Genomic DNA, 16302 nt, shown 5'->3' with positions numbered 1-16302 from the left:
GATGTGTCCTTGTTTCACATTGTCTGAACCATAAACTATGCTGTCCATGTCTGCTTTATCTGAAGACATTTTGTCCTCTCATTCTGGATTATAGTCGGAGTTTTCCCTGAAGGTTGTCACAGCTTCACCTTCCCAGCCAGCGGACTGCTGGGGTAAAGCTGGGTGAAGCGACCCAGAGTCCAGACTGGGAAGACGTTTCTGTAGGAGGTGTAGCTAATTGCACAGCTCTTGTTGAACACACCTGCAATGTTCTCCTGGATAGGAGGAAAACACATAAATCTACTATTAATTTCACATAATGGTTGTATCATGTCATTGTTTGGATTCATGGCAGAGTAAAACCAGTATGATGTGAGTTTATGGGATGTAACATGCAGATTCACCTGGGGCCAGTCTCCATTGGGCTGCTGCTTATCAATCAGGAGTCGAACGCCTCTCTCAATGGCCTGCTTGTTGGGATGTCTGTTTAAACACAAGAGACGATGGATGGCAACACTTCATTCTGACCAAACGCCATAATCAAAGTCTGACCAATAGTCCTTCATGTGTCTGAATGCAGAGTTAAACCCAGTCTGAGTTATGCTTCACCTCACAGCCATGAGTCCCAACAAAGCCCAGCAGGTGTTGTGGATCTGAGCAGTGCTGCTCTGCATGTAGCGACGTTGCTCACACGACTCAAAGTCCTCCCCCCATCCGCCGTCCGACATCTGATGGTCCAGCAGGAACTGGCAAGCTTTCTGAACCTCCTCACACACATCCCTGATCACAAAGAACACAGCCATGTCATCTCATTTCTCCTGCTCAGAAGCATCAAGTGTTCTCAGAGCTTTTTTTTTATACTTTATCTTTGTTCAACTTACTCCTTGCTGTAGATGTGGCCCATGCAGGCAAACGCTTCCAGGCCAAACCAGGTTCCATATGTGAAACACACTCCCCAGGAGCTGAGCACAAGTAACAAGAAGACTCAGCATGAGCTGTTTGTTCGGCTTCAGCTGGTAAAACATCAAGTGTACACCCACCCTTCCCAGGATCCATCAGGTCTCTGCATCTTTCTGCAGTACTGCAGACCGTCTCTTAGAGTGGACCTGAAGAAGAAACAAAAGTTTCCTCTTTAACCTCAACAGTTACCAGAAATGATATACAACCCTAATTCTTAAAACATAGATTGTGTCTAAAATAGAAATAAAATCAGAATATAACAGTTTGTAAATCTCATCAAGCTACATCTTATTCCCAGTAGAACATTAACATCATCTCAGATGTTAAAACATTTTCTCATTTCTTGGAAAATCTGAGCTGATTGTGAATCTGATGCAGCAACACGTCTGTAAAATGTAGCTCCAGGATGATGTTTAGCATCGTTAGTATCTCCTCTTCTTCTAACATCTGGAAACACCTGGGAAGTGAGGAGAGCAGCTGCTGGAATTTTGGGAGAGGAATGTTGTCCCATTCTGGTTTGATGCAGGATTCCAGCTGCTCTACAGTCCTGGGATCTCATTTATAAAACATTGCCTAGGATCTCTACTAAAAGTATTCTTATACTTTTTATACCCAAAAGCTGGAAATGGCATATGCCAAAAAGAATCCAGATTTATAAAACCATGCACACGCACTCCCACATGCAATTTCCTCTTTCTAAATCACACCTGCCCTCAACATTGGTGTACAAGATTCCATCTTGTGTTCCGTCCTCTACACACCCGCATTCAGCCATAAATGGTCGACGCAAAACCCCTCACGAATAGAAATGTGTATTTAAATGAGCAACTGATCAATGTTATTTCATGGTTTACAATGACAACGATGGAGAACAAGGAAATGCACTTTCACCAAGGCAGACATCAATGTGTTGGTCACTGAGGTGAAGAATCGAAAAATATTTTGTGTGATGGCAACAGTAGAGGTGAAAAATAACAGGAAGTGTTGTGGTCAGCTGGGCAAGTTTATTTGTTCAGCCCAGTTCAACAACACGGTGATTCAAAGAGCTTTATAGAGACTTCAAAACATTAAAAATGAAAGATGTCATTTAAAATTAAAACAAGAAAGCAAGGAAAAGAAAATAACATTAAATTAAGACTTAAAATGATCATTTCCAGCTTTAAATAAACATGCAGGTTTGTACTTAAAATAACCTTAAAATAGCTTTGAATAAAAACCAGTGAAACGCCACTGAGAACAGGAGGGTCTTTAACCTACATGTTCCAGCTGATCTGAGGCTTTCTGGGAGTTTGTTCCAGACATGTGGAGCATAGAAGCTGAATGCCACCTCTCCATGACTAGGACTAGTTTTTCCAGGTCCTGCTGGGACATCAGTTCTTTTACCTTCATATTATCTTCAAGGGAAAGTAAGCGGACTTTTCTCTTAATGTGTTTTTCAAAATGTAAGTCTGAGTCCATCACTAGACCCAGATTTCTTGCCTGGTAGGTGGTTTTTAGGTGTACAGAATGAAGCTCTGTGGTGACCTTTAATTGTTTCTCTTTGGCTCCAAAGACGATCACTTTAGTTTAGTTTTTGCTGAAGAAATTTTAGGTAGATCTAGTCATTAATCTCCTTGATATATTTACCAAAATCCTGCACTGGTCATCAGTCATCTCGTGAGATTGCAATATAAATCTGCGTTTCATCTGCATAGCTGTGGTAACTAATGCTGTTCTTCTGTATGACCTGCGCCAGTGGGAGCATTTAGATGTTAAACAAAAGACACCCCAGGATGGAACCTTGTGGAACTCCATATATCATCCTTGTCTACTCAGATGTAAAATTACCTATTGACACAAAGTTCTTCCTGTTCTCTAAGTACTTTTTGAACCAGTTTAGTACAGTGCCAGAGACCCACCCAGCTGTCCAGTCATTGCAGTAATATATTGTGGTCAACTGGATCAAATGAAGTACCGAGGTCCAGTAAAAGACATTTTTCCTTCATCTGTATGCAAACATCTGTCATTAATAACTGTTCAGAGCAGTGTCAGTGCTTTGGTGGTGACTAAAACCAGACTGGAAGACATAAAAGATGTTGTCAAGTTAAAGATAAGTACACAATCTATAACAGATCAGGCTCCATGATCTTTGAGACCTTTTTGAAAAAAACTTGTTGGCAGGATGTTCAGACAGCAAGAGGAGTTTAGCTGACGTAAGATACCCCCAGATCTTTACTGTTAATGCGATAAAAATGTGTCATGATGTTTAAACAGCTTGTCTGATATTGTGGATTTTGTCTGAAGAATTTAGGAAACTTATTGCAGGTCTTGGTGGAATAAAGTTGAGGTGCTACCAACACAGGAAGGTTTGTTAACCTGTCCACTGTAGCGAAGAAGACCCAAGCATGATGGCAGCTTCTGGTAATAATGTCAGAGAAATAGGACTTTTTGCATTTCTCAGATGTAAATTATAGGAATGCATTTTCTCTTCATTCAAGCCATTACATACCCGTGGATTTTTTTGTCTCCATCTGTGCTGGGCTGTCCAACGTGCTTTCTAATTTATTTACCAGTGTGGAATTTCTCCATGGAGACTTTTTTCCTTCCAGAGAATACCTTCGCCTTAGTGGGAGCAATAGCATCCGTAACATCTGACATTTTTTTCCTTTAAACTAGTGACAAGCTCATTGACTGAACCCTCTGACAGGGAAGGCGTTAACAAAAAGACCTGGTTAAACGTCTCACTCGTGTTTTCAGTTATACACCGTTTTGTGATCGCCTCCATTGAAACATGTTTGTGAACAGGGATGTTACTCTCAAAGAAAACACATTATTGGTCAGACAGGCCCACATTACTCACATAAACCTTGGGAATGTCCAAACCCTTTGAAATCTGCAAATCTAGAGTGTGTCCTTTAATGTGTGTTTGCTCTGTTATATGCTGAGTCAACCCAAAGCTGTCCAGACTCTTACTCAGGTCTGAAGCTCCTTTGTCCTGAGGCCTGACAGTAAACATACGCTCCAAATCAACGCAGATCATAGACGGCGCGGTTCACTTAAATCATCACAAAATGCTGCTCTGTCTCCAGGGGGCTATAAATGTTTAGAAACATGACTCTGCATGAGGCCTTCGGCTGGAGAGCCACCCCCCCTCTCCTGTTCGCTCTGACCTCACTGATAAAACTGAAGTTGGGAGGGATTGACTCGATAAGAACAGCTGCTCTGTTACTTTGGTCTAACCGAGTTTCAGTTAAAAACCTAAAATCAAGTCTGTGCTTGGTAATAAAATCATTTATTAAAATGTTTTGCTTGCTGAAGACCTGACATTGAATAAAGCAAAGCTGATGGGTTTAGAGCTGCTTGCCTGTGTTTATGGGCACGCTGCAGCCCACAGGGTACGTTAACTTTACTTGGAGGCCTTTTAGAAAACAGCTCTCCACGTTTGAGCAGAACTACATTTCTACTTCTGTTTCCTAACAGTACAGGGATTTTTCAACCTTCTAATAAAAAGAAAAATCATGACTGTTGTTGTCCACGCAGCCTGGACCCTTCACACCTCACACAGCTGACTGCAGAGACGGAAATGCAGCCGGTGTGGTTAAGCAGGAGGGGCTGAGTGCCATACCTCTGGCTGCTCTGGTGGGGGGTTTATGGGAGACAAAAACATATTGGTCTGGGGGGTCGAGCTCCATCATATGCTTGGTGAATTTTAGGCGAGGGGGGGAGAAGGGGAAAGGGAGAATGGCGATGACCTGTTGGTAGTTTTATAGGGTGAAGGTCCACCGTCCTGGTCCTTGGTGCAGTTGAGGGGGTTGGGGACAAATTAAGATCCTTCCTCTTGTCCTGGTCCATGTCCTTCCTTTTTGGGGCTCTCTCTGGGTGGGGGGAAATGCAGCTCATGCTCTGGGTTCTCACTGGGTTTTGTTTGGTCTACTCTGTTAGATAACGCCTCCTGTATCTCAGTCTTGGCACCGAGCACAGCGGGATGACGCAGGACATGAAATAGGTTGGAGGTGACCAATTCCACCCCTCACTTGTTCAGATATATCAACCATTTGCCTTAAAAAGATGCTTGTATTCCCAAAAAATGTTTTAAAAAATTGTCAATAAAATGCAGTTTATTGTCAACATATGCCGACATAAGCCCCTTATCAAGTGCCAGAAATCGCCCAAATCTTTCCTCTCCCCTACTGACAGGAGGTACAGGTCCATGGATGAAGGGACCGATAACCAGCAGAGGAGACAAATAAAAGTAGGTTTTGTGACCCCGTTCAGTACATAGATGTAAGAGAACAGCTTTTGGGAATCTAAATCTGCTTATCAGCCGTTCATCATCTTAGGCCAGGAAATCTTTGTGGTCCCTAAAAACTCTCCCCATCCTGATCCTGAACCCGTTGACATAATCCACTGTGAAGGATTACACACGTGTCACTGCAACGTTTACATCTATACTCAGTAATTACACTCATTGCTGCACACAAAGAGTCTAATAATGACGCCACGCATGGGTCGAATGTGGCTTAAATTCATCATCGCATCAGCAGTTTTTCTCTCTCCAAAATGTTATGACAGAAAGTTCAAAGTTCAGTTAAAATATTTCTAAGTCATAAAAGGAAATATGGGTTGTTCAGTACCTTATCTCCTTGGCACGGTGATGTGGGTAGTTTTTCTGGAAGTGTCTCAGAGCCTGTACTACTGCAGAGGTACACTCCACATATGTATAATCTATCATTATGTCACCTACAGACAGAGAAAGAACACAGTGGAGAAACGAACACAAGACTTTACAACACACACTGGATCCTCGTTTTACTCCCTACGGATGCTGGTGAGGTCCTAAATGTTTTCCATCCTTCTGAAGTTTGGTTGTTTTCTGATTTAACATCAACACCACAGGTAAGTCAAGGTCCTGGCAACATCAGCAGTGGCCAGCAACAACTTTTTATTCCATTCTGTTGATTGGAGGTTTCATGCTATGATCAGACCTACCAAACACCTCAGAGGGGTTGAGCAGCTCCAGGAGTCTCCCTCCTCTCTTAGTTTCATATGTGGCAAACCCACCGTCTGGGTTTCTCATGCTCAGCAGCTGCAAAGATACGACAGAAACATGCAGACACCGTGAAAATGCTGCAAACTGACAACAGAACATAACAGGAGGCTGAAACAGCTCTGTTGTCTGAAGCATCTGTTTAACCTTAACTTAACTTATATCTGTCATTTAATCATTTATTTAGAATTTACTGACTTTATTCTTAAACGCTGCACACAGGTTGATGTCACCTGAAGTTTCAGCTTTCTGTTGCCAAGGAACAGCAAACACAGTCAGAATATAACAGGCTTATCCACCAACGGGCTCAACAATCAAAATAATGAGCATAAGAACATTTGGTTTGTCTCTGTGATAGACTGGTGTTCTGTCCAAGGTGGAACGTAGATAGCCTAAAGCAGGAATGAAAAATGACGAATGAATTCTAGGACATTTACTTAATGCTATCACCATGCGGTGATCTCGGAGGTTTGTGTTTTATTTCAGCAGTACAACATAATAACAACATAATAACTGCGTATCTGCAGTCCAGCTCTATTGCAAAAGGTGCGTTATGAAGATGAGACTAAAAATGGCCATGGATTGCTCCGTTTTCCTCATTTTAAAATGATAAAAGTGTGATTAAAAGCAATCTGGATGCAACACGATAAAAAATTCCAGTCTTGTTTGTGAAAGCAACATTTCCTCTGTCCTGGTTAACGGTTCAGTATGTAACAAAATCAACAATCGTTGACGGAAAAGTTTTAATAAATCACTGAAACCTGTTTCTATGGGTGTCAAATCACTTTACTGAAATAACTGTTTCATTATCTACGAATGAGCCATCATATCTGCTGCAAGACGGATGCTAAACAAGCCATCAACAGGGGAAGCATCACTGAGTTAATATGCAAAAGTCTTCCTGTGAGGGTTTACCAGCTTTGACAGCAAAAGTTTCGTCCCCCCTGGTCTCCAGTTGAGTCTCTGGGAAACTAAACGTCCTTTACTGGAGGATGTCAGTTTTCTAACAGGCTCATAAGTTTGTACAAGTTAGATAAATAATAGGATGAGAGGCAGACCCAGCTGTAGGAACAAAGTAGAAGTGTGGGGGTACAATTATTCAGGGGGTCATAGGTTTTTAACCTACATTTCATATTCCTCAGGATAAACAGTGGCTCTGTGGCCACTCCTACAGTATTAACATTTCATATCACTGAATTCATATCATCATATATCCGGGTTGGACTTTAACATGTAGCTAAGTAGCTAAGTATTTTGCATATGGCACTTTATTATTTATTTTCCTCATATATTAGTAGAGATCCATGTTATCACAGCTTTATGTTGCCTAATTAGCAACACTTTATATCCATAAATGTTGCACAACAAAGAATGTTTTCATTGCTAATAAAGCAATCTTTAACCCTTTCATACATAGTGGTCATAGGACACATATTTACAAGTTTTATTCTTGCAGATTCATGAATGAGGATGGTATTTTTTTAAATAAACCACTTCAGTGGTGGTTAATGATTAATCCAATACGTTTCCACTCCCTGGAGAATAAATAAATAGATGATATAATTGAACGTAACGTAATTACACAAGTTTGTCTTTACGATAAATAGGAAAAGAAAATGATGCAGTTATATTTTATAGAAGATTTACATTATATAATTATGATTATATATTATTTTAGAATATTTTATAGAATACAATAAATTAAATCATCATGATCAGTTCTAAATATCACTAATAAACAAAAAGTATCATTGCATATGTCTGCAGAGGTAAAATACTGTGTTTAAAAAATGTTGCATTGGTTTTTTTTTTTTGGTAATTCATGCATTAAAGGGTAGTTTGAATAATTCATTACACGATCACTCCTGAAAACACTCGCATGAAACGTACCACTGTGAACCCCCCACCCACCTGGATTGGGGCTTATTTTAATTTTTGAAAGGTGGAAACCAATCCACACAGGAGCGTTGTGCTAACAGTTGTTGTTGTTTCCCTTTGGGTTCGTCCTTCTGCGCCACAGCGAATCATCGCTCGGGTGAACTGGCTCATGTTTTATGCCAGATTCCCTTCCGGACGCAATCCTCTGCATTTATCCAGGCTTACCAGTTAGCAACAGTAGCTCTGATTAGCCTGACCCATCTAGAGTCTTTATTTTAAAAACAAAAAAAAGGGACTATCGACAAATGTGCCGGCTTTTTCTTGTGATATTGGAGACTTTTGGAGTCTAATGTGAAAGTATGTAGTTTAATTCACTCTGTGCGAAAGCCCCTACATCGACCAAATCAGCAAAAAGGCAACTGGACCTGGAGCATATTCATTTGACCTACTGACCCGCCCCGTCTGTCTGTAATCGACCAACACGTCGTCTTTGTTCTTTGATTGGATTGTTTGATTGACAAATGAGGATGGATAGGTTTCAGAAAAGATGGAAACTCCAAAAATAAAAAATCCAAATAATTAAAACAAAACTTTGGTTTTAGTTCAGGGTGGGCACAACTGACTCCATGGGTGGGCACGGCCCGCCTCTGCCCACACATGACGCCGGGTCTGGTGGGAGGCGACAAAGCCAATGGTAAAATCTTAAAATCCTTTTTCAAACATACCTGGGATGCAATGTAAAGATGGAATTTACTCGCTTTTCTAGGTTGCAGTTCAGATTTAAGATGTTTTCTGTAAAACTGTAGTCAATTGATTTTTCTAAGTAAGATGCAACAGTTTGGGTGTGAGGAGATAAAAGAGTTTAACATGGATTCTGTACGTAACCATGTACACACACACACACGCCTTTTAATCGTTATGTCTTATTGACTTTTCAAAGCAAAATGATCCAAAAACAAAAAGCATAGAAAAGGATTTCCTTTGCACTCACCACATTGACGGCATCATACAGACGCTCGGTGGAGACGGGCTCCCTGATGGAGGGACAGAACTCCTCCAGCAGCATCAGAGACTTCAGACCCTCTGCTGTGCAGTCAGACACTATCCAACCACAGTCACGAGTACTGAAGGGGAATCCTCCCTGACAAACATGCACACACACATACATGGATCTGTTTTTGGAGGGAATTTAAAAACAAAGTGTTGGTATTACGTGATATTAGCCGTACCTTGCTCATGTGTCTGTAGTATTTCTGGTATTCAGGAGGATTCTCACGTATCTGGACATCATTAAACATGTATGGGAGAAGCAGACATTCATGTCACAGTTGTGATCTTTGGTTCATCTGAATGCCGTCAGTGCTGCCGTAAAGAGACTATCAAGTGTAGTGTTTGTTTCCACTGGTGGCTGAGATGCTGTTTAATGTACCTGTGTGATGGTGAGAAAGTGATGCGCTTCACTAAGACACTCTGCCAGTTTGGGCTCGTTTTGGGCTCCTGCCTGTAAGACCCCCACACACTTCTTCACTCAGTATGACATGTTGTTGCAAACTTTCACTTAAAACACTCAAAGTCTGGCAGAAAGTTTTACCTCAAGAAAAGCCTGAACAGCAAAACAAGTGTCCCACAGCTGAGATCCATTTGTTCCCTGCGTGGAAGAGAAATGACAAGAAACTTGTTTTATAAGCTCAAAATAATGCTTACCAGAGTTACAGGCACTAGCCTCTAAATATCTACTGTGTTCAGCCCTTAACATTAACCCATTTAAAAAGGGAGTAAAGTCAAAAACATATGCATTCGTTTTGAAAACTTGTCCTAGAGAGACAAAGTTAAAGTAGCTTGGGAAAAAGAAATTGGAGAAATTTTACCTGCAGACACTTGGAAAAGTATCATAGAGCAAACACATAGATCCTCTCTCTGCATTAGAAATGGCCTGATCCAGTTTAAGGTTATTTTTAGATTGCATTATTTTAACAATAGTTAAAATAAATAAAATTTTACTCTGATGATGCATCATATTGCCCTACATGTCAATATTCTCCTGTCTTTTTGAGACACATGTTCTGGTCACAGCTGTCTTTGCAGTGATTCTGGTCCTTCGTTTTCAGTCACTCTAAGCAATATTGGGCAAAATAACACCACATAATCCTAATGATAGCTGTATTTGTTGTGGTTAAAGATGAGTTAAAGTTGTTCTGGCTTCATAAAAATACAGTTGCCTATGCATCATTGCATACTCGCCATGGGACAAGGAGAAGCTGCATTCAGCTTCTATGCCTCACATGTCTGGAACAAAGTCCCATGGGCCTCAGATCAGCTGGAAAATGCAGGTTAAAGACCCTCCTGTTCTCAGCTGTGTTTCAGTAGGTTTTATTCAAAGCTATTTTTAAGTTTATTTTATGTCCAAATCTGCATATTTCTTTAAAGCTGGAATTGATAATCATTTTAACAGTCTTTATTTAATGTTATTTCCTTTTCTTTGCTTTCATGTTTTAATTTTAAATTATGCTTCATATTTTGTAATGTTTTAATGTCTCCTTAAACACTGAAGCACAGAGGACCATAAAAAAAATGAAAATATGAATTTAGTAATACTAAGAGGTAAAAAAAAAAAAAAAAAAGGGTGTTTTTATTTATTTAATTCATGAGCCTCTTCCAGATGTCATAACCTTCCCTAAAAACAAGTCTTTGGAGGTGACACAAACATAAAATTCTGACCTGCACTTTCATGCCATCCAATCCCAACCTGGAACATGGAAAAACTGCAGTCAGTTTAGCACATCGATACTTGTACATCTTTGGCTCACATTATATGATCAATGCAGGTTATGTAAAATGACTATTTTTCTTTAAAGTGGAACTATTATATGCATTTCAGGCTAATTTATTTTTATTTCTGAGACCAGAAGGGCTGGGATTGATCGAGTTATTGTCACAAATTGCTTTATTTACTTCAGACAGACCCTCTCCGTAGGCTGTCAGATCAGCCTGTGGGCAAAACGAGTGGATTGAGACTCTTCCGCATTAAGTCCCGCCTCCCGCCACTGCACTACATCGGGAGCGCGCACCGCAACTGCTTTCGCCGTCATTGTAACATCTCATAAACAGAAGGATTAGGCTAATATGAACTCAATAAAAAAAACAAAATACCATGTCAACACATAGCATACAGCCCTACATGTTGGAACCTGAATCAGAGCCTGAAAACGAAGTGGAAAACAGCAACCCACAGCAACGAATGCAGCAGGATGTCTCTCTTTGGTAAATTCACCAGCCATCGTTGGAAATAACTTTATCCCACGTTCTCCACCCGCCTGATGTATTTGTACATGCCCTTGTTAACCAGTAGAAGGTAACCAAACACCGAACCTTATCCCCCGGGACGTCACAAGGATTTCCAAGTAGAGAAAACTCTCTAAAACGACGCGTTTTTCGTTGCCATGGAAACCGAATGGCGAGAGTGCTGAACTCAAACTCAAACTCAAACATGCGTTTAAGTGATAAAAAACTGTGTCGTTCACATGTCTGATGAGGATTCAACACTGTAACACGGTAGAAAGCTCAGATTACTCAAAATACCATAATAGCACCCCTTTAATTTTTTATTCAGCCATCTCTATAAAAAAGAAGTTCATGAGTTTTTTTTGTTGTTGTTAAGGACCTTTTAGTTGAATGTTGACTGACCAGAGGTAGTCGGGGATCCTGGATACATGCTCCTGAAGGTCTGGTGAGGAGGGACCGTTTACATACCAGTGAACCAGCATATTGATTGTTTTGGGGATCTGGAGAAAAAAAAAACAATAACATAAAAGAGATTTCTATGTTTATAAGGTGAGAGGTTCCCAGGCCAAGAGATACCACAATTCTCCCAGGGGTCTCCTCTGGCATGAACGTGCCCAGAACACCTCACCAGGCTGGTGTCCAGGAGGCATGCTGAACAGATGCTGAGCCACCTCAACTGGCTCCTCTCGATGCGGAGGAGCAGCGGCTCTACTCTGAGCCCCTCCGGGATGACCGAGCTCCTCACCCTATATCTAAGGTAGAGCCCTGCAGAGGAAACTCATTTCAGCTGCCTGTATACGAGATCTCGTTCTTTCAGTCATGACCCACAGCTCATGACCATAGGTGAGGGTAGGAACGTAGATCGACTGGTAAATCAAGAGCTTCGTGTTCTGGCTCAGCTACTTCTTCACCATGACAGACTGGTGCAGAGTCTGCATTACAGCAAACGCCTCACCAATCTGCCTGTCGATCTTACGCTACATCCTTCCCTCGCTCATGAACAAGACCCCAAGATATTTAAACTCCTCCTCTTTGGGCAAGACCTGACTCCCGGCCCGAAGAGGACAATCCACCCTATTCCAGCTGAGGACCATGGTCTCAGATTTGGAGGCACTTTACACTCTGCTGCGAATTTGCTCAAGCTAGAAATGGAGATCGCAACCAGATGGCGCTAGAAGAACCACATCATCTGCAAAAAGCAGGGACCCAATCCTGAGGTCACCAAGGCGGATCCCCTCAACACCGCGGCTGCGCCTAGAAATCCTATCCTCAGTGAGTCCAAGCCTCACTGAAAAGGAATCCAACTTAATGTCAGCAATGTGGACCAAGCTCTGACACCTGTACAGGGACCAGACAGCTCAAACAAGGGGGTCCAGTACTCCATACTCCCGGAGTACACCCGACAGGAGCCCCTGGGGCACACGGTCAAATGTCTTCTTCCAGTTCACATAGCACATACAGACATGTAGACATGTAGGCTAACTCCCATGGACCCTCCAGGACCACAAATAGGGTGTAGAGCTGGTCCACTGTTCCGCAACCAGGACAAAAAACACACTGCTCCTCTTCAATCCGAGATTAAACTATCCAGTGGACCCTCCTCTCCAGGACCCCTGAATAGACCTTATCGGGGGAGGCTGAGGAGTGTGATCTCTCTGTAGTTTGAGCACATCCTATGGTCCCCCTTCTTGAAAAGGGGGACCACCACCCCAGTCTGCCAGTCCAGACGCACTATTCCTGATGTCCATGCGATTCTACAGAGGTGTGTCACTCAGGACTGCCCCACAGCATCCAGAGCCTTAAGGAACTCCAAGTGGATCTCATTCACCCCCAGGGCCCTGCCACCAAGGACTGAGGAAGTCTTCGAAGTATTCCTTCCACCAATCCACAACATCCTGAGTTGAGGTCAGCAGATTCCCAGCAGTACTCTGTCAACCCTGTGGGCTTGACAGAGCACTGCTTCCCCCTCCTGAGTTACCGGATGGTGGCCCAGAATTGCCTCAAAGCAATCTGGAAATCCTTCTCCATGGCCTCGCCAAACTCCTCCCAAAACTAAGTTTTTGCCTTGGCGACAGCCGAAGCCGCATCTCACTTGGTCTGTCGATACCTATCAGCATGCATCCCAATCACTCCCCACCAGGTTTCGCTGTCATTGCTCACATGAGCATTGAAAAAGGGAGTCCTCAGAAGGAGCACCTGCCAATACTCACTCCAAGGACTCCAGAAAGGGTGGGTACTCTGAAATGCTCTTCGGTGCAAAAGCACAAACAACGGTCAGGGCCCATCCCCCGACTTGAGGGCGGGGGGAAGCTATCCTCACCTCCACTGGGGTGAACCCCAATGTGCAGGCACACAGCCGTGGGCCAATGAGAATGCCCACACCCGCTTGCACCTCTCACCATGAGCAACTCCAAAGTGGAAGTAGGTCCAGCCTTTCTCAAGGGTACTGGTTCCAGAACCCAAGCCATACGTTGAGTCGAGTCCAACTATATCTAGCCAGAGCCACTCAACCTCGTGCACAAGCTCAGGTTTCTTCCTCGCCAGTGAGGTGACATTCCATGTCCCTGGAGCCAGTTTCTGCAGCCAAGGATCGGACTACCAGGGTTCCTGCCTCTTGCCATCACCCAGCTCACATTGCACCCAACCCCTACGACTCCTCTGACAGATGGTGAGCCCACAGGAGAGATGCAGAAGTGGGAAATGAATATTTGCTTTAAAATTTATGTTTATTTTGTGAATATTATCTCTTTTTGTCTCAGTCCTGTGATGGACTGGCGAATTGTCCTGGGTGTACTCTGCATTTCGCCCAGTGATTGCTGGGATAGGCTCCAGCTTCCCTGGGACCCTTAATTGGACTAAGTGGTAAAGAAAATGGATGGATCTCACCCCCATGAACAGCTCTTAGCTTAACACCTCACCCACACCCCCAAAATTCTCTCATATGTGGGCGACTTAAATGACACTTAGAGCTCTTTAGCACTTCACACATTTCAAAGGTGTGAAATATGCCTTACGAGTCAACAGCATCTGCATTTTTAAAACGCTTTAAATAAAGATCTATATTTTTCTTTGTTCATAACAGTAAATTTTTCTATCTTGCTTTAATTTCATGTCTTTTTCAGTGTTTTATGCAAGTATTTGTTACCACTGCCAAGCCAATATATTTGGTGAAGTGGTCCTCAGCCTGGATGTGTTGGTACAGCTCTTTGACAGCCTTTTCTCTCAGTGTCCGGCTGTGGTGGGCTTCGTACATGTTCAAAACCACTAAAAGGAAACAGTATTACATTGTTAGGAAGAGCTGTAAAAGAGACTGCTGAACAACATTTCTCATATTTGATTAAAATAACCTTTAATCACAACCATGTTTCATATGCATTCAGCACATTTTGCGAGGAGACTGGTAGATAAAGGATCTCTGATGTATCATTTTGGTCACAGTGGTTGATAACATAAAAATAATCACTTGAGCACACAAATGATTATTGGCTGCTCTTGTTCAGATGGTTAGTCATCATGGTGTGCATTGTGCTGTGTACACATACTGTAGGTGAAGGTCAGCAGCGTGCTGTGAGGTGTGTATATGTCACATGCTGCCACATTGTTCCTCTGAGCTGGCCAGTAAATGGTGGAATAATCCTGGACATACAGTTCCTGGAGGATGAAGACCATGAAATAAGTCATTTAAACTTCAATCTAAATATTAAAAATAAAATATTAATAACACTTGTCACCAATAAACCTGCATACTTTGTGTAAGGAAGCTTTTCTGGGGTGAACAGCTAAATGAATCCTTTTGATATATTATAAAATAGTAAATTTCAACTAATAAAATGACCTGGGAACTCTTGGATATTCTATCAAATATAAGAATGTACTGAGCCTGGCGCCCTCCAGTGGTTCATGGTGGGTCTTGCACCTGTCTGAGGCTGAGAACCAGGGGGTCTTCCTCTGCTGTCAGCCTGACAGCGTAGCAGAAACTCATGGGAAGGTAGACCTGACGACAGTAACACCACAGAGTAGAGGGGTGGGCTGGCATCCAGGTGGGGAGCAACCTGAAACAGACACGAATACGTCAGCTGCTCCTCAGCACTCAGAGAGAAAATGTTCACATTGCATCTCTGCTGAAAGAGAAAACATGGATGGCTGGTTCTCACCACATCTCTGGTAGTAATGTGTTCATCCCCTCCCAGCTGTAGACATTTAAAACAGACAACCAGAATTTACCCCATGATGGAATCCCGACAGCCCCGCCTGCAAACCAACCACATGGAGAGCTTCAGTATTTCAGCTGATATCGTTTCACCACATTGTTCTGAAAAACGTGCATTAAATTGTGCAACAGTATGACTGAATGAAGGTTTGTTGTCTCTGGAACCTAAAACTATACAACTTGAAGCAAGAGATACTGACAAACATAAACATAAATAAACAATAAATAATGTAAAAAGTGTCATTAAAATGTTAAGTATATTAACCCCCTGAGTGATGGTTAAGCATTTATTGAAAGTTAAAAGGAAAACTGAATTCAATTCAATTCAATTCAATTCAATTCAACTTTATTTATACGGTGTCAAATCATGGCAATGCCATCTCAAGACGCTTTACAGACAGGAGAAAAAAAACAAAAAACATAATGAAAGCCAATTCATAATAGCCTATATAAGGAAATCAACAGATTGAGTTGGAAGATCCAACTCAATCTCCCATCCTGAGCAAGCACACTGGCGACAGTGGGAAGGAAAAAACTCCCGTTTAATAGGAAGGAAACCTCCGGCAGAACCCAACTCAAGGACAGGCAGCCATCTGCCTCTGCTGTGTGGGGGGAACCAAGAGAGAGAGAGAAAGAAGCTCAGTGTATCAGGAAATGTCCCTCAGCACTCTAAACCTATAGCAGCATAACTAAGGGATGCTAACCATCCATAGCTATAGGACTAAAAGATAAGTCTTCAGCCTAGTCTTAAAGGTGGGGAGGGTGTCTGCTTCCCTAACACTAACTGGGAGCTTATTCCATAAGAGAGGGGCCTGATAACCAAAGGCTCTGCCTCCTGCTCGGCTCTTTGAGACTCTAGGAACCACAAGTAAGCCTGCAGTCTGCGAACGAAGTACTCTGCTTGGTATATAAGGAACTATGAGGTCTTTGATATGGTGCTTGGTTGTGGAGGGCTTTATATGTAAGA

General features: G+C 42.3%; 1 protein-coding gene across 1 annotated transcript in view; it reads right to left on the bottom strand.

The window, feature by feature from the left end:
* Window positions 1-116: 116 nt before the first annotated feature.
* The window catches only part of LOC306766145 (lanosterol synthase-like), a gene marked incomplete at its 3' end in the record, with an annotated part of 38317 nt that continues 22131 nt past the window's right edge, over window positions 117-16302 (bottom strand). Inside the window, exons 4-20 of the mRNA XM_079253759.1 lie at window positions 15280-15376; window positions 15042-15177; window positions 14668-14776; window positions 14271-14389; window positions 11528-11625; window positions 10562-10589; window positions 9435-9491; window positions 9273-9344; window positions 9073-9123; window positions 8835-8984; window positions 5908-6004; window positions 5553-5658; window positions 1020-1085; window positions 861-941; window positions 589-759; window positions 384-462; window positions 117-254 (exon numbers count right to left, since the gene is read on the bottom strand). Of these exons, the coding sequence (XP_079109885.1) occupies window positions 117-254; window positions 384-462; window positions 589-759; window positions 861-941; window positions 1020-1085; window positions 5553-5658; window positions 5908-6004; window positions 8835-8984; window positions 9073-9123; window positions 9273-9344; window positions 9435-9491; window positions 10562-10589; window positions 11528-11625; window positions 14271-14389; window positions 14668-14776; window positions 15042-15177; window positions 15280-15376 (1655 nt within the window). The remainder of the gene's footprint in view (window positions 255-383; window positions 463-588; window positions 760-860; window positions 942-1019; window positions 1086-5552; window positions 5659-5907; window positions 6005-8834; window positions 8985-9072; window positions 9124-9272; window positions 9345-9434; window positions 9492-10561; window positions 10590-11527; window positions 11626-14270; window positions 14390-14667; window positions 14777-15041; window positions 15178-15279; window positions 15377-16302) is intronic.

This window comes from Telmatherina bonti (genome assembly GCF_933228915.1).
Source record: "Telmatherina bonti genome assembly, chromosome: 15".
Lineage (NCBI taxonomy): Eukaryota > Metazoa > Chordata > Actinopteri > Atheriniformes > Telmatherinidae > Telmatherina > Telmatherina bonti.
Note: the sequence above shows the minus strand (reverse complement) of the source record. Positions and strands in the feature narration are given on the sequence as shown.